The sequence below is a fragment of the Melanerpes formicivorus genome, unplaced genomic scaffold (genome assembly GCF_026170545.1).
Source record: "Melanerpes formicivorus ecotype bairdi unplaced genomic scaffold, bMelFor1.0.p_v2 SCAF_1574, whole genome shotgun sequence".
In the NCBI taxonomy this organism is placed as follows: Eukaryota; Metazoa; Chordata; class Aves; order Piciformes; family Picidae; genus Melanerpes; species Melanerpes formicivorus.
The window spans coordinates 1-16,732 of NW_027143926.1; the positions used below are offsets into that span (position 1 = coordinate 1).

Genomic DNA, 16,732 nt, shown 5'->3' on the forward strand with positions numbered 1-16,732 from the left:
AGTCCTTGGGGGTCCTGGGCTGAGCCCTTAGGGGTCCTGGGCTGAGCCTTTGGGGGTCCTGGGCTGAGCCCTTGGGGGTCCTGGGCTGAGCCCCCAGGGGGCCTGGGCTGAGCCCTTGGGGGTCCTGGGCTGAGTCCTTGGGGGTCCTGGGCTGAGCCCTTAGGGGTCCTGGGCTGAGTCCTTAGGGGTCCTGGGCTGAGTCCTTGGGGGTCCTGGGCTGAGTCCCTGGGGGTCCTGGGCTGAGCCCTTAGGGGTCCTGGGCTGAGTCCTTGGGGGTCCTGGGCTGAGCCCCCAGGGGGCCTGGGCTGAGCCCTTGGGGGTCCTGGGCTGAGTCCTTGGGGGTCCTGGGCTGAGCCCTTGGGGGTCCTGGGCTGAGTCCTTGGGGGTCCTGGGCTGAGCCTTTGGGGGTCCTGGGCTGAGTCCTTAGGGGTCCTGGGCTGAGCTCAGGCTCAGGCTCAGGCTCAGTCTCAGGCTGTGTCTCTGGCTCAGGCTCAGGCTCAAGCCCAGGCTCAGGCTCAGTCTCTGTCTCTCTTTCTGTCTCAGGCTCTGCCAGCTGCAGCAGGGGGAGGTTGTGGTTTCCTTCAGTGGTCCTGAGCTGGGCAGCAGCTTCCTGGGGGCTCCTGGGCTGGGAGAGCTGCAGAGGGGGCAGCCGGGGGGGGGGCCAGGGGCAGAGGGGATGCCAGGAGTGCAGCCTGGGAGCAGGGCAGCACAGCCCCCCCCTGCCCCTCACTGCTTCAGGGCCTCCTCTTCCTCCATGGGCTCCTCCTGGGGCCTGCAGGGGGAGGAAGGAGGCACGGGGGGGGGGTGAGGAGGAGGCTTCTGTGGCCCCCCCTGAGCCCTCCCAGCACCCAGAGGCCCTCTGCAGCTGCCCCCCCAGGGCCACAGAGGCTCTGCTGAGCATCAGAGGTGGTGCTGGGAGGAGACCCTTCCCCCCCAGCCCCCAGCCCCCAGCCTGCCCCCAGGCCAGGAGGATTTGCTCTGCTTTGGGGGGGGTTGGGGAAGAGCTCAGCCCTCAGTGTCCCCCCCTGGAAGCCAACCCAGGTCTCCTCTCCTGCTGGCTTCAGGGCCTCAGCCCAGCCCCCCCTGGGGCCAAGGCTGCTGGGGGCAGGAGCAGAGCTGCTGGGGGTGGGGGGGTGGGGGCAGCTTGGTTGCTCCTTCTGCCCCCAGCACCTCAGGAAGTGTCCCAGGCTGCCCCCCAGGAGCTGCTGCTGCCCAGGGAGGTGCTGCAGGTCCCAGCCCTGCAGGCTGAGGGCTCAGCAGTGCCCTGAGCAGCCTGGGGAGCTCCCTGCTGACTCCAGGGGGGGAGCTCTGGAGGGCCCTGGGGGCTCCCTCCCCACCCAAACCACTTCCCCTGGCTGCAGGCTGGGAGCCTCCCCCCTGAAGCCAGCCCCCCTGAGGGGCAGGAGAGGTGCTGGGGGGGGCTGGGGGGGGGGTGGCAGAGATGGGGGGGGAGGGGCTGGAGGGGAGGCAGAGGCAGTGGGGAGCTGCTGGAGGGCCTCTGGGGATCACTTTGTCCCTCTGGAGATCAACTGCTCCAGGCAGGATCCACCCAGGGCTGGGCTCAGGGAGGGGGAAGGGTCTGGGGGTGAGGGAAGCAGAGGTGCTGGAGGGATGCTTGAGCTGGTGGAGAGGTGCTGGAGGGATGCTGGAGATGCTGGGGAGGTGCTGGGGGGCTGGCAGTGGTGAGAGGGTCCTGGAGGACCTCTGGGGATCACTTTGGCCCCATGGAGATCAACTGCTCCAGGCAGGATCCACCCAGGGCTGGGCTGAGGGAGTGAGGAGGGTTTGGGGGTGAGGGAAGGAGAGGTGCTGGGGGGAGGGCAGAGCTGCTGGGGAGGGGCTGGAGGGATGGCAGAGGCAGTGAGGAGCTGCTGGAGGGCCTCTGGGGCTCTCCCTGTCCCACTGGAGATCATCTGCTCCAGGCAGGATCCACCCAGGGCTGGGCCTGAGGGAGGGGGAAGGGTCTGGGGGTGAGGGAAGGAGAGAGCTGGGGGGAGGGCAGAGGGGCTGGGGAGGGGCTGGGGGGCTGCCAGTGGGGGAGGGGGGGCTGCAGCACTCACCTCTGCTCCACCAGCACAGCCACTGAGAGGGAGGCCAAGGCTGTGACAGCCTCCACCTCCTCTGCCTCGTGGTGCTGAGCCTCCAGGAAGGAGCAGCCCAGCCTGGGGGCGCAGCGCTGCAAGGCCACCCAGTACTTACCTGCGGGGGGGGGAGAGGCGCTCAGGGGAGGGGGCATCACCCCCAGCCCCCAGCAGGGGGAGGAGGAGGATGGAGGGGTGGGGAGAGGGCACTGCCAGGCCCCAGGGTGGGGAGGGAAGGCTCCCAGCTGGCCCGGGGGGGGGGGACACTCACTCTGGACCTGCAGCACTGCCTCCAGCGAGCGCACGGCGTTGGGGTTGGGCTTCTGCCTCAGGCTCTCCTCTGGCAGAGGCTCCAGCTGCCAGACAGCAGGGGCAGGGAGGTGAGGAGGAGGAGGAGGAGGAGGAAGCAGTGGCCCAGGGCCGGGCTCTGGGCCCCCCCTTGCCCCCTCACCTCGTCCCCCAGCAGGGCTGAGACGCAAGCCTCGGAGGCGTCGCAGATGGCAGTCAGGTCGTGGCCCCCCTCCAGGGCCAGCACCACAGCCCCCCCAGCCAGGCTCATCAGCTGCTTGGTCAGGTAGCCAAAGCCTGCAGGGGGAAGCCCAAAGGGCAGCTTGGGCAACCTCCCTGCCCCCTGAGCTGCTCACCACCAACCCCCCCCCGGGGAAGGTCTTCCCCTTCGCTCCCTGGAGCGCTGCCAGGGCTGGGTGGGCAGTGGGGGTGAGCCCGGGGGGGGCTGGAGGGCTGCCTGCCCCCTCCTTACATTTAGCAGAGACTCTGTAGCCCCCCAGGGGTGGGGGGTGGCCAGCAGCAGCGTCAAAGCCGGCAGAGACCAGCACCAGGTCGGGGCTGAACTCCTGGGCGATCGGCATCACCACGCTCCTGGGGGAGAGAGGGCAGCTGGGGAGGGGGCTGGGGGCTGGCAGCCTGCAGCAGGGCAGCCCCAGGGGGGCTCTGAGCAGTGCTGGGCAGGAGCTGAAGGAGCTCTGGGGGTGGGCAAGGGGCTGGGGCCAGACTCTGCTGAGTGGTGCCCAGGGGCACAGAGTGGAGCCCAGGAGGAGGAACTTTGGGGTGAGGCTGCTGGGGGCCTGGGGCAGCCCAGGGAGGAGCAGAGACTGAGCCCTGGGGCTGGCAGCCTGCAGCAGAGCAGCCCCAGGGGGGCTCTGAGCAGTGCTGGGCAGGAGCTGAAGGAGCTCTGGGGGGTGGGCAAGGGGCTGGGGCTGGCAGCTGCCCAGTGGTGCCCAGGGCCAGCCCAAGGGGGCACAGAGTGGAGCCCAGCAGGGGAAGGTTGTTTGGGGTGAGGCTGCTGGGGGCCTGGAGCTGCCCAGGGAGGCTGTGGAGAGCTTCCAACCCCCCCTGGGCACTGTGCCCCCTGGGCAGGCTGCTGGGGGGAGCCCTGCTGGGGCAGGGGGGGGGTTGGGGGAGCTGCAGAGGGTGGAGAGGGCTGCAGGGGGGGCTGAGGGGGGCAGCAGGAAGGGTACCTGAAGGCAGCCAGGTACTCAGGGTCACCCATGGGGGGGTCCAGGCCTCCAGTCCAGGCTATGTTGATGTTAAATCCCTCACCAGGGCCAGCACCAACCTGCAAGAGACACAGAGGAGAAGAGCTGAAGGGGGCCTGGGGGGGAGCCTGGAGCTGAGGCAGCAGCCCCTGGAGCCCTCGAGCCCTCCCCCCAGCCCCCAGCCCCTGCCCTGTGCCCCTGCTGCCAGCTGGGGGTTGGCTGGGGAGAGGCAGCAGCAGGCTGCAGGGAGAAGGCTGCAAGCAAAAGGGAGCAGGCAGCAGGCTGCAGGCAGCAGGCAGCAGGCAGCAGGGAGCAGGGAGCAGGCAGCAGGGAGCAGGGAGCAGGCAGCAGGGACCAGGCAGCAGGCTGCAGGGAACAGGGAGCAGGCAGCAGCTGCAGGGAGCAGGGAGCAGGCAGCAGGCTGCAGGCAGCAGACAGCAGGCTGCAGGCAGCAGGCTGCAGGGAGCAGGGAACAGGCAGCAGGGAGCAGGGAGAAGGCTGCAAGCAAAAGGGAGCAGGCAGCAGGCTGCAGGCTGCAGGGAACAGGGAGCAGGGAGCAGGCAGCAGGCTGCAGGGAGCAGGGAACAGGCAGCAGGGAGCAGGGGAGCAGGCAGCAGGGAGCAGGCAGCAGGGAGCAGGCAGCAGGCAGCAGGGAGCAGGCAGCAGGGAGCAGGCAGCAGGCTGCAGGGAGCAGGCTGCAGGGAGCAAGGAACAGGCAGCAGGGAGCAGGCAAGCAAGCCTGTGCCCAGCCCCCTGGGGGATGCCCCAGCCCCTGGCACCTCATCTCTTCTGCCCCCCCAGCCCCTGGCACCTCATCTGCCGCCCCTGTGCCCCCCGGCACCTCGTCTGCCCCCCCCCCCCTGCCCCTGGCACCTCGTCTGCCCCCCCCCCGTGCCCCCTGGCACCTCGTCTGCCCCCCCTGCCCCCCAGCACCTCGTCTGCCCCCCCGTGCCCTCCCTGTGCCCCCCCTGCCCCCTGGCACCTCGTCTGCCGCCCCGCTGCCCGGGAAGAAGTTGCCGTCGTCGTGGCGGTGCAGGGAGATGTAGAGCACCTCAGGGTCCCTGTAGAAGATCTGCTGGGTGCCATTGCCGTGGTGCACGTCCTGGGGGGGGCAGGGGGGGGACACCCCCAGGGCTCAGCTCTGCTGCCCCAGGCCCCAGCTCTGGGGGGTCCGGGGGGGGGGTCCGGGGGGGGGTCCGGGGGGTCCGGGGGCAGCAGGGCCTCCCTCACCCAGTCCACGATCAGGATCCTGCTGAGCTTCTGCCTCTGCTGCAGCTGCCTGGCAGCGATGGCCACGGAGTTGAAGAAGCAAAAGCCCCTGCAAGACCCCCCCCCGGGCTGCTCAGCACCCCCAGGGCCCCCCCGGAGCTCCGGGCTCCCCCTCAGCTCCTCCCCCTCCCCCCCCTCAGCTCCTCCCCCTCAGCTCCTCCCCCCTCCCCCCCTCAGCTCCTCCCTCTTCCCCCTGAGCTCCTCCCTCCCCCCAAGAGCTCCTCCCCCTCAGCTCCTCCCTCCCCTCCTGAGCTCCTCCCCCCGAGTTCCCTCCCCCCTCCCCCTGAGCTCCTCCCTCCCCTCCTGAGCTCCTCCCCCCGAGTTCCTCCCCCTCCCCCCTGAGCTCCTCCCTCCCCCCAAGAGCTCCTCCCCCCCTCCCCCTGAGCTCCTCCCTCCCCCCTGAGCTCCTCTCTCCTCCCCCCTGAGCTCCTCTCCCCACTGAGTTCCTTTCTCCCCCCCCCAGCTCCTCCCTCTCCCCCTGAGCTCCCTCTCCCCCTGCCTTCTCCCCCAGGCCTGCCTCGGGGGGGGGGTCTCACTGCAGTGGCTTTTTTGAGGCAGGGGAGGGGGGGAGGGGGGGGAGGGGGCCGGGGGTCTCCCCCCATGCCGGCCCAGAGCCCTCCCCCCAGCCGCGGGAGTCTTCCTCACATGGCAGTGGAAGGCTCCGCATGGTGCCCGGGGGGTCTGACCACCGCGAAGCCATTCTGGGGGCACAAGGGGGGGGCCGGCGGTCACCCAGGCTGCCCCGCCCCCAGCCCCGCCCCCAGCCCCGCCCCCCGCAAGCCCCGCCCCCTCAGCCCCTCCCACCACCACCACCACCTCCCCCTACCCTCCCGGCAGCTCCTCCCCAGCAGCCCCTACCCCCCCCGGCCTGGCCTCATCCTGCTGCCTGGTGCTGGCTGCTGCCCCCTCCACAGCCTCCCTCCTGCCAGGCCATGGGGGGAGTGGCAGCTGTGCCACCTTGGATGGCAGCTGTGCCCTGCTGGCATCTGTGCCCCCCCACAGGCAGCTGTGCCCCCCCACAGGCAGCTCTGGCACCTTGCAGGCAGCTCTGGCACCCTCCGGGCACCTGTGGCACCCTGCAGGCAGCTGTGGCACCCTGCTGGCACCTTGCAGCCAGCTGTGGCACCTTCCTAGCACCACTGGCACCCGTGGCACCCTACAGGCAGGCTCTGACACCTGGGATAGCGCTTTGAAGACAGCTTTGCCACCTTCCTAACAGCTGTGCCACCCTCCTGGCACCTGTGCCACCCTGCTGGCAGCTCTGGCACCTGCCTGGCACCTGTGCCACCTTCCTAGCAACTTTAGCACCTTCTTAACAGCTGTGCCCCCCCTCTGCCAGCTGGGCCCCCCTCTGCCAGCTGTGCCCCCCGGCCGCGGTGCCCCACCTTGAGCTGCCCGCTGGCCACCCTGCAGGCCAGCTCGGTGATGCTGCCCGCGGCCCAGCGAGCGGCGTTGGCGGAGTGCAGCTCGTTCCAGACGGTGTCGCTGTCCACCTGCCGGCCCGGCCGAGGGGCTCAGGGGGGGCTGCAGCCTCCGGGGGGGGGCCGGCGGCATCAGCCGGGCCCCCCCCGCTCCGAGCCGACCCCCCTCCGAGCCGCCTCCCCCCACCCCGGACCCCTTCCCCCGGCGGCGCCGCGGGGCTCGGAGCGCTTCAGAAGCTCCCGGGGGGGCTCCCGTCCTGCCCCCCCCCAGCCCCCCCGGAGCTCAGCTCTGCCCCAAGCACCTCAACCTGCCCCTGGGGGGTGGGGAAGGGGCCGGACCCCCTCTCCGAGCCCCCTCCGAGCCGCCCCCATCCGAGCCGCCCCCCCCCCCGGCGGCGCCGCGGGGCTCGGAGAGGTTCGGAGGCTCCCGGGGGGCTCCTGCCCTGCTCCCCCCAGCCCCCCCCGGAGCTCAGCTCTGCCCCAAGCGCCTCAGCCTGCCCCTGGGGGGGTGGGGAGGGGGTCCGGGGGGGGGGCTGCTTTACCTCGGGTCGCTTACTCTAGGGGCTAAGCCCCCGGCCCGGAGCGCATCAGAGCCGCAGGACTCAAAACCCTCTTCTGCCCCGGGGCCACCTCTAAGGCTTCCTCCTTCCCCCTCTGCCCCTCCAGCTCCCCCCCCCGCCCGCCCCCCGACCCTGCCTGGGGGGAGGGGGGGCACCGGCTGAGAGAGGAGGCTCAGAGGGAGGCAGAGCAGAGGGGGAGGAGGCTGAGCAGAGCTGGGAGGGGGGCAGGGAGAGGAGGAGGAGGAGAACCAGAAGAGGCAGCAGGAAGGCATGGACGGAGTGAGACCCCTCCTGAAAGAGAGAGAGGGAGGGGGAGGAGGACAGAGAGAGGGAGGGGAGGAAGGGAGAGGGACTGCAGTGAGCGCAGAGAGCCCAGGCCGGGAGAGAGGCCAAGCAGTGGCCAGAGGGAGGCGCTGGAGATGCTGCTGACCCCCCCCCCAAAACTGCCTCGGGGCTGCCCCTGGCTGCCCCCTGGGCTTCAGCTGCCCTGAGGGGGCTCTGGGGGCTCAGAGCCTGCAGCCAAGCACTGCCCCCAGCCCCAAGGGACCCCCAGGAGAGGCCAAGCACTGCCCCCAGCCCCAACAGACCCCAGGAGAGGCCAAGCACTGCCCCCCAGCCCCAACGGACCCCCAGGAGAGGCCAAGCACTGCCCCCCAGCCCCAACAGACCCAGGAGAGACCAAGCACTGCCCCCAGCCCCCAAAGGGACCCCCAGGAGAGGCCAAGCACTGCCCCCAGCCCCAAGGGGACCCCCAGGAGAGGCCAAGCACTGCCCCCAGCCCCAAGGGACCCCCAGGAGAGGCCAAGCACTGCCCCCAGCCCCAACAGACCCCAGGAGAGGCCAAGCACTGCCCCCAGCCCCAACAGACCCCAGGAGAGACCAAGCACTGCCCCCAGCCCCAAGGGACCCCCAGGAGAGGCCAAGCACTGCCCCCAGCCCCAACAGACCCCAGGAGGGGCCAAGCACTGCCCCCCAGCCCCAAGGGACCCCCAGGAGAGGCCAAGCACTGCCCCCAGCCCCAACAGACCCCCAGGAGAGACCAAGCACTGCCCCCCAGCCCCAACAGACCCCAGGAGAGGCCAAGCACTGCCCCCAGCCCCAACAGACCCTCAGGAGAGACCAAGCACTGCCCCCAGCCCCAAGGGACCCCCAGGAGAGGCCAAGCACTGCCCCCAGCCCCAAGGGACCCCCAGGAGAGGCCAAGCACTGCCCCCCAGCCCCAAGGGACCCCCAGGAGAGGCCAAGCACTGCCCCCCAGCCCCCAACAGACCCCAGGAGAGACCAAGCACTGCCCCCAGCCCCAACAGACCCCCAGGAGAGACCAAGCACTGCCCCCAGCCCCAAAGGGACCCCCAGGAGAGGCCAAGCACTGCCCCCCAGCCCCAAAGGGACCCCCAGGGAGAGGCCAAGCACTGCCCCCAGCCCCAACAGACCCCAGGAGAGGCCAAGCACTGCCCCCAGCCCCAAAGGGACCCCCAGGAGCAGCCCCAAAGGGACCCCCCCGGAGCAGGCACTCACCCCCAGCCCCCAGCTCCCCCCGGGGCGGGCACTCACCCCCAGCCCCCAAGGCCCCCCCGGAGCGGGCACTGCCCCCCAGCCCCCAGCCCCCCCCCCGGGGCGGGCACTCACCCCCCAGCCCCCCCCGGGGCGGGCACTCACCCCCAGCCCCCAGCCCCCCCCCCGGGCGGGCACTCACCCCCAGCCCCCCCGGGGCGGGCACTCACCCCCCAGCCCCCCAGCCCCCCCCGGGGCGGGCACTCACCCCCAGCCCCCAGCCCCCCCCCGGGGCGGGCACTCACCCCCAGCCCCCAGCCCCCCCCGGGGCGGGCACTCACCCCCAGCCCCCCAGCCCCCCCCGGGGCGGGCACTCACCCCCCAGCCCCCAGCCCCCCCCCGGGGCGGGCACTCACCCCCCCCAGCCCCCCCCCGGGGCGGGCACTCACCCCCCAGCCCCCAGCCCCCCCCCCGGAGCGGGCACTCACCCCCAGCCCCCAAGGGCCCCCCCCGGGGCGGGCACTCACCCCCCAGCCCTCCGCAGGGGCAGCATCACAAACATCCTCTGTGCCAGGATCCCTGCGGGCACGGCCAGGCCGTCAGAGCCGCCCGAGGCTGGCAGCCGGGGGGGGCTGGGGGGCAGTGCCAGCCGCGGGGGGGGCCGGGGGGGGGGCGCTGTGCCCCACCTGCCAGCTTGCCGTTGTCCAGCTTGAGGCGGCCCAGGGGGTTGGTGCCGTAGAGGAAGACGTGGCGCTCGCTGTGGGCGCTCTGCAGCTCCTCCAGGGTGGCCTTGCGCCCCCTCAGGCACTGCCACGGACACGGGGGGGGGGGCAGCTGGCACGCGGAGGGGGGCGGCTGGCACCCACCCCCCCCCCCCTGCCGCCCCTCACCCCCCCCACCCCCCCCCCCCCGGGTGCAGCCACAGCTCCCTGGGCACGGCAGAACAGAGCCTCCCCCCCCCCCCCCCCCCCGACCCGGGGGAGCGACCACCGGCAATGGGGCTGGGGGCAGGCTGAGCCCCTGCGAGCTGAGACCCCCCAGGGGAGCTAAGGGGAGACACCCAGGGAGCTGAGAGGAGACCCCCAGGGAGCTGAGACCCCCAGGGGGCTGGGAGGAGACCCCCAGGAAGCTGAGACCCCCAGGGGGCTGAGGGGAGACACCCAGGGAGCTGAGACCCCCAGGAGGCTGGGAGGAGACCCCCAGGGAGCTGAAACCCCCAGGGGAGCTGAGGGGAGACCCCCGACCCCCAGGGAGATGGGAGGAGACCCCCAGGGGAGCTGAGGGGAGACCCCCAGGGAGCTGGGAGGAGACCCCCAGGGAGCTGAGACCCCCAGGGGGCTGGGAGGAGACCCTCAGGGAGCTGAAACCCCCAGGGGAGCTGAGGGGAGACCCCCAGGGAGCTGAGACCCCCAGGGAGCTGGGAGGAGACCCCCAGGGGAGCTAAGGGGAGACCCCCGACCCCCAGGGAGATGGGAGGAGACCTCCAGGGGGCTGTGAGGAGGCCCTCAGGGAACTGAGGGGAGACCCCCAGGAAGCTGAGACCCCCAGGGAGCTGGGAGGAGACCCCCAGGGAGCTGAGACCCCCAGGGGGAGCTGAGAGATCTGCAGGGGGCTGGGAGGAGACCCCCAGGGAGCTGAGACCCCCAGGAAGCTGAGAGGAGACCCCCAGGGGAGCTCCTTCCCAGCCCTCTCCCCCCAGCCCTCTCCCCCCAGCCCCTCCTCCCCAGCCCCTTCCCCAGAGCCCCCTCAGCTGCCCCTCTCCCCCCAGCCCCCTCCCCCAGCCCCCTCAGCTGCCCCTCCCTCCCCAGCCCCTTCCCCCAGCCCCCCATGGCTCTGCTCCATGCTCTCCACCTCCTCCCCAGAGCCCTGCCCTGAGCCCAGCCCTGCTGCGGGGGGGGGGTTGGGGGTGGGGAGGAGGCTCTCTCAGGCCTCCCCGGGGGTCTGGGGGTCGGGGGGTCGGGGGGGGGGGTCCCCGGGGCTGACCTGGCAGCGGCTGCGGAGGCCTCGCTCCTGCAGCCTGGACCAGATGCTCTGGATCCTGCCGGCGTGCTCGGGGTGGCTGCTGCTGTCCCCGCAGCTGCACTGGTGCCTGAGCATCACCGAGTCGTACACCAGGCCTGCAGGGGGCAGCACAGCGCCTGGCACCGGCCCGCGGGCGGGCAGGGGGCGGGCAGGGGGCAGGGGGAGGCAGGGGGCAGGGGGCGGGCAGGGGGCAGGGGGCAGGGGGCGGGCAGAGACCCCCCCCCGCCACAGCTCAGCCCCAGCCCCAAGAGCAGCTCTGGGCCAGGGGCACCCTGAGGGGGCAGAGGTGATAGAGGGGGGTGGGGGAGGGCAGGGGATGGCAGCAGGGCAGCAGGGCAGGGGCACCCCAAGCCATGGCACCCTGAGCCCATGCCAGCTGGGCTGGGGCACCCCTGAGCCCATGGCACCCTGAGCCCAGGGCACCACAAGCCATGCCAGCTGGGCTGGGCACCTCTGGGGGCACCTCAAGCCTTGCCAGCTGGTTTGGGGCACCTCTGGGGGCACTTCAAGCCAGGTCAGGTGGGTTGGGGCACCTCAAGCCATGCCAGCTGGTTTGGGGCACCCTGAGCCCATGGTACCCTGAGCCCAGGGCAGCAGGGCAGGGGCACCCTGAGCCCATGGCACCCTGAGCCCATGCCAGCTGGGCTGGGGCACCCCCCAGGCCTGTCCCTGCTCCCCTGGCAGCCCCCCCCAGCGGTGCCAAGCTCTGCTGAGGCTGGCAGGGCCCGGGGGGGGGCAGTGCCAGCTGCCCAGGGGGGTCCATACCTGTGGTGAAGGGAGGCTCAGCTGCCTGCTCCTGCAGGGAGGGAGCCTTGGGGGGAGGCTCCTGGGCGGGCAGGGAGCTGCTGGCACTGGCAGGAGAGGACTGGGCCCTGGAGAGAGGTCTGTGCCCGGCCTGCAGGCTGCCAGCGGGCACCAGGGGCTGGCACCGCAGCAGCTGCTGCTGCACCCCCGGGGAGGGGTCCCAGAGGAAGGCCTGGGGGGAGAGCAGGGCAGAGGGCAGCAGCAGAGGGGGGGCAGGGGGGGGAGGGCAGGGATCTGGGGGCAGGGATCCAGCAGGCTGGGGGCAGGATCCAGGGATCTGGGGGCAGGATCCATAAGGACAGGGACAGGATCCAGGGATCTGGGGGCAGGATCCAGCAGGACAGGGACAGGATCCAGGGATCTGGGGGCAGGATCCAGGGATCTGGGGGCAGGATCCAGGGATCTGGGGGCAGGATCCATAAGGACAGGGACAGGATCCAGGGATCTGAGGGCTGGATCCAGCAGGACAGGGACAGGATCCAGGGATCTGGGGACAGCATCCAGCCCTGCCCTACCCCCAGCCCCGGCTGCCCCTCTCTGGGGGGCTCTGCCCCAGACCTTGCCAGGGCCCCAGGCTGCCCCCCCCAGGCTGCCCCCCAGGCTGCCTCTGAGCAGAGCCCCCCCGGGGGGGAGCACAGGACCCCCCCCAGGCCCCGGGGGCAGAGAGACCTCTGCAGGGCAGCAGCTCCACCTCTCCCCCAGCCCCCTGCCCCTGTCCCCCTCCCCAGCCCTTGGCACAGCCAAGTCACCTCCCCAGGGCCCCCCCGCGGCGGGCAGGGGGCTCAGCCCCCCCAGCCCCCAGCCCCCAGCCCCCAGCACCTACCTGGGGCAGCAGCAGCTCCCCCGGGGGCTGCAGCAGCTTCTGCAACCTCTCTGCCTCCTCGGGGGGGGCTGCCCAGGGCGGGGGGCTCCGGCTGGGGGGCGCCTGGGGGGGCCCCGGGCTCGGGGAGGCTGCCCCCAGCCTCCAGGGAGGAAGGGACCTGGCGCAGGCGAGGCTTGGGGGGGGCGCTGCGGGGGGAGGGGGAGCTGAGGGCGGGGCAGGGGCGGGGCAGGGGTGGGGGAAGGGAAGGGCAGGGGCAGGGCAGGGGGAGGGGAAGGCAGGGGGGAGGGGGCAGGGGTGGGGGAAGGGAAGGGGAAGGGCCAGGGGCAGGGGAAGGGCAGAGGAGGGGCAGGGCAGGGGGGAGGGGAAGGGCAGGGAGAGGGGAAGGCAGGGGGAGGGGCAGAGGCGGGGAAGGGGGAGGGGAAGGCAGGGGGAGGGGGCAGGGGCGGGGCAGGGGCCCAGGGGGCTGCCAGCTCAGCCTGGGGGCTCAGGGAGCTCAGCAGCTGCCCTCAGCTCCCTGCTGGCTGAGGCAGGGCAGGGCAGGGCAGCACCTCCCAGGCCAGGCTTGGCCTCCCCCCCAGGGGTGTTCCTCCCTCTCCCCCTTGCACCTTCCCTCTCCTCTCTCCCTCTCCTGCCTCTCACTCTCCTCCTGACACCTTCCAGCTCCTCTCTCCCTCTCCCCCTTGCACCTTCCCCCTCCTGCCTCTCCCCCTTGCACCTTCAGCTCCTCCTCTCCCTCTCCTCCCTGCACCTTCCCTCTCCTCTCTCCCTGTCCTTCCTCTCCCTCACCTCCTGACACCTTCAGCTCCTCCTCTCCCTCTCCCCCTTGCACCTTCCCCCCTCCTCTCTCCCTCTCCTCCCTGCACCTTCCCTCTCCTGTCTCTCCCTCTCCTGCCTCTCCCTCTCCTCCTGGCACCTTCAGCTCCCCTCTCCCTCTCCCCCTGCCCCTCCCTGCCCCCCGGCTCACCTTGCCCAGCTGGCTCTGCTGCTTGAGCCGCTCCAGGAGCTGGCAGTGGTGCTGCTGCTGCAGCAGCTGCTGCTGGATGCCTCTGGGGCTCTGGGGCAGGGGCTCGGAGCGGGTCCTGCCCAGCGGCCGGTGCGAGGCTGCCAGGGGCACAGCCGGGGGGGCAAAGGAGAGGGGCAGGGGCCCCCAGCCCGGGCACTGCAGGGCACAGCAAGAGGGGAGAGGTGCCAGGCGGGGGAGGGCACTGGGGGGGGTTGTGGGGCTGGCATTGAGGGGGTTGTGGGGATGGCACTGGGGGGGCTGAGGGGCTGGCACTGAGGGGGCAAAGGAGAGGGTTGCAGCCCCCAGCCCTGGCACTGCAGGGCACAGCAAGAGCTGAGGGGTGCCAGGCTGGAGAGGGCACTGGAGGGGCTGAGGGGCTGGCATTGAGGGGGCAAAGCAGAGGGGCACAGCCCCCAGCCCTGGCACTGCAGGGCACAGCAAGAGCTGAGGGGTGCCAGGCTGGGGAGGGCACTGGGGGGGGTTGTGGGGCTGGCACTGGGGGAAGTTGTGAGGCTGGCATTGAGGGGACAAAGGAGAGGGGCACAGTCCCCAGCCCTGGCATTGCAGGGCAGAGCAAGGCCTGAGAGGTGCCAGGAGGTTGAGGCTGGGCACAGCAGCAGAAGCCTCTCCCCTGGCAGGGTCCTCAGAGCCCCCAGGCTGCCCGGGGTGGGGAGGCTGAATGCCCACCTGAGGCTGTGCCTTGGCACCAGGCTGGGCACAGCCCAAGGGTGGCCTGCAGTGGAGGAGCTCCAAAGGGCTTTTTCCAGCCCCAGAAATAGAGGAACCTGAGGTGTGGGCAGCCTCAGTGCCTGGCAGCAGCTTGGCACCCCCCCTGGCACCCCCCCCTGGCACCTACCTGCCACCAGCGGGGCGTGGGGCACCGAGGGCTCGAGGATGATGAGGGGCTGCAGCCGGGGGGGGCAGGGGGCTGCCAGCTTCATGCTGCTCCAAGGCAGCTGGGATGAAGAGGGGGGAGGGAGTGCCCCCCAGCATGGGCACCCCTGTGTGCCAGGCCGGGCAGGGGGCGGCGCTCTGCCTCTGCCTGCGGGGAGGAGGAGGAGGAGGAGGAAGAGCATTGGCTCAGGGACCACCCCCAGGGCCCTGGCACCTCCTTACTGCTCAGCCCAGCCCAGCCCAGCTCAGCCCAGCCCTGCCCCTGCCCAGCCCTGCCCAGCCCTGCCCAGCCCTGCCCCTGCCCAGCCCTGCCCTGCCCAGCTCTGCCCAGCCCAGCCCTGCCCTGCCCAGCCCTGCCCACAGCCCAGCCCTGCCCTGCCCAGCCCAGCCCTGCCCAAACCCAGCCCTGCCCCAGCCCTGCCCAGCCCTGCCCAACCCAGCCCTGCCCTGCCCAGCCCAGCCCTGCCCAACCCAGCCCTGCCCAGCCCTGCCCCAGCCCTGCCCAACCCAGCCCTGCCCTGCCCAGCCCAGCCCTGCCCAGCCCTGCCCAGCCCTACCCATCCCTACCCAGCCCAGCCCTGCCCTGCCCAGCCCTGCCCTGCCCTGCCCAGCCCAGCCCAGCCCTGCCCAGCCCTGCCCTACCCAGCCTAGCCCCTGCCCTACCCAGCCCTACCCAGCCCAGCCCTGCCCAGCCCAGCCCTGCCCTGCCCTACCCAGCCCTGCCCAGCCCTGCCCTGCCCAGCCCAGCCCAGCCCTGCCCTACCCAGCCCTGCCCAGCCCTGCCCTGCCCAGCTCAGCCCTGCCCAGCCCTGCCCAGCCCTGCCCTGCCCAGCCCTGCCCTGCCCTGCCCAGCCCTGCCCTGCCCAGCTCAGCCCTGCCCAGCCCTGCCCTGCCCAGCCCAGCCCTGCCCTGCCCAGCTCAGCCCTGCCCAGCCCTGCCCAGCCCTGCCCTGCCCAGCCCTGCCCAGCCCAGCCCTGCCCTGCCCAGCTCAGCCCTGCCCAGCCCTGCCCAGCCCTGCCCTGCCCAGCCCTGCCCAGCCCTGCCCAGCCCAGCCCTGCCCTGCCCAGCTCAGCCCTGCCCAGCCCTGCCCAGCCCTGCCCTGCCCAGCCCTGCCCAGCCCAGCCCTGCCCTGCCCAGCTCAGCCCTGCCCAGCCCAGCCCTGCCCTGCCCAGCCCAGCCCTGCCCTGCCCAGCCCTGCCCCGCCCAGCTCAGCCCCTGCCCAGCCCAGCTCAGCCCTGCCCAGCCCTGCCCTGCCCAGCTCTGCCCAGCCCAACCCAGCCCTGCCCAGCCCTGCCCAGCCCAGCCCTGCCCTGCCCAGCTCTGCCCAGCCCAGCCCAGCCCTGCCCAGCCCTGCCCAGCCCAGTCCTGCCCTGCCCCAGCCCCTGCCCAGCCCAGCCCAGCCCTGCCCTGCCCAGCCCAGCCCAGTCCTGCCCTGCCCAGCCCTGCCCAGCCCTGCCCAACCCAGCCCTGCCCAGCCCAGCCCCGCCCAGCTCAGCCCTGCCCTGCCCAGCCCAGCCCTGCCCTGCTCAGCTCAGCTCTACCCTGCCCTGCCCAGCCCAGCCCTGCCCAGCTCAGCCCCTGCCCTGCCCAGCCCAGCCCTGCCCTGCCCAGCCCTGCCCCGCCCAGCTCAGCCCTGCCCAGCCCAACCCAGCCCTGCCCAGCCCTGCCCAGCCCTGCCCAGCCCAACCCAGCCCTGCCCAGCCCAACCCAGCCCTGCCCTGCCCTGCCCAGCCCAGCCCTGCCCAGCCCTGCCCAGCCCAACCCAGCCCTGCCCAGCTCTGCCCAGCCCAGCCCAGCCCAACCCAGCCCTGCCCAGCCCAACCCAGCCCTGCCCTGCCCTGCCCAGCCCAGCCCAGTCCTGCCCTGCCCAGCCCTGCCCAACCCAGCCCTGCCCTGCCCTGCCCTGCCCAGCCCTGCCCCGCCCAGCTCAGCCCTGCCCAACCCAGCCCTGCCCAGCTCAGCCCTGCCCTGCCCAGCCCAGCCCTGCCCCGCCCAGCTCAGCCCTGCCCAGCCCAGTCCTGCCCTGCCCAGCCCTGCCCTGCCCAGCCCTGCCCAGCCCAGTCCTGCCCTGCCCAGCCCTGCCCCGCCCAGCTCTGCCCTGCCCAGCCCAGCCCTGCCCAACCCAGCCCTGCCCAGCCCTGCCCTGCTCAGCTCAGCCCTACCCAGCCCAGCCCAGCCCAGCCCAGCCCTGCCCAGCCCTGCCCAGCCCTGCCCTGCCCAGCCCTGCCCAGCCCTGCCCAGCCCTGCCCAGCCCTGCCCAACCCAGCCCTGCCCAGCCCTGCCCTGCCCAGCCCTGCCCAGCCCTGCCCAGCCCAGCCCTGCCCAGCCCTGCCCAGCCCTGCCCAGCCCAGCCCAGCCCAACCCAGCCCAGCCCAGCCCAGCCCTGCCCAGCCCTGCCCAGCCCTGCCCTGCCCAGCCCAGCCCTGCCCAGCCCAGCCCAACCCAGCCCAGCCCTGCCCAACCCAGCCCTGCCCAGCCCTGCCCTGCCCAGCCCTGCCCAGCCCTGCCCAGCCCAGCCCTGCCCAGCCCTGCCCAGCCCTGCCCTGCCCAGCCCAGCCCTGCCCAGCCCAGCCCAGCCCAACCCAGCCCTACCCAGCCCAGCCCAGCCCTGCCCTGCCCAGCCCCTGCCCAGCCCAGCCCTGCCCAGCCCTGCCCAGCCCTGCCCAGCCCAGCCCTGCCCAGCCCTGCCCTGCCCAGCCCAGCCCTGCCCAGCCCTGCCCTGCCCAGCCCAGCCCTGCCCAGCCCAGCCCTGCCCAGCCCTGCCCAGCCCAGCTCAGCCCTGCCCTGCCCAGCCCTGCCCAGCCCTGCCCAGCTCAGCCCTGCCCAGCCCTGCCCAGCTCAGCCCTGCCCAGCCCTGCCCAGCCC

At 73.0% G+C, this 16,732-nt stretch overlaps 1 protein-coding gene across 1 annotated transcript in view; it reads right to left on the reverse strand.

Annotated features, from left to right (window-relative positions):
* Positions 1–6: 6 nt before the first annotated feature.
* Positions 7–16,732, reverse strand: part of HDAC7 (histone deacetylase 7) — a 44,976-nt gene continuing 28,250 nt past the window's right edge. The window contains 21 exon segments of the mRNA XM_068171068.1: positions 7–772; positions 2,061–2,199; positions 2,353–2,437; positions 2,533–2,666; positions 2,842–2,960; positions 3,560–3,657; positions 4,560–4,679; positions 4,808–4,895; positions 5,492–5,547; positions 6,232–6,339; positions 8,346–8,358; positions 8,864–8,900; positions 9,008–9,128; positions 10,305–10,438; positions 11,109–11,319; positions 11,971–12,027; positions 12,800–13,071; positions 13,318–13,398; positions 13,830–13,893; positions 13,895–13,973; positions 13,975–14,011. Coding sequence (XP_068027169.1) covers positions 727–772; positions 2,061–2,199; positions 2,353–2,437; positions 2,533–2,666; positions 2,842–2,960; positions 3,560–3,657; positions 4,560–4,679; positions 4,808–4,895; positions 5,492–5,547; positions 6,232–6,339; positions 8,346–8,358; positions 8,864–8,900; positions 9,008–9,128; positions 10,305–10,438; positions 11,109–11,319; positions 11,971–12,027; positions 12,800–13,071; positions 13,318–13,398; positions 13,830–13,893; positions 13,895–13,973; positions 13,975–14,011 — 2,099 coding nt within the window. The 3' untranslated portion in view covers positions 7–726.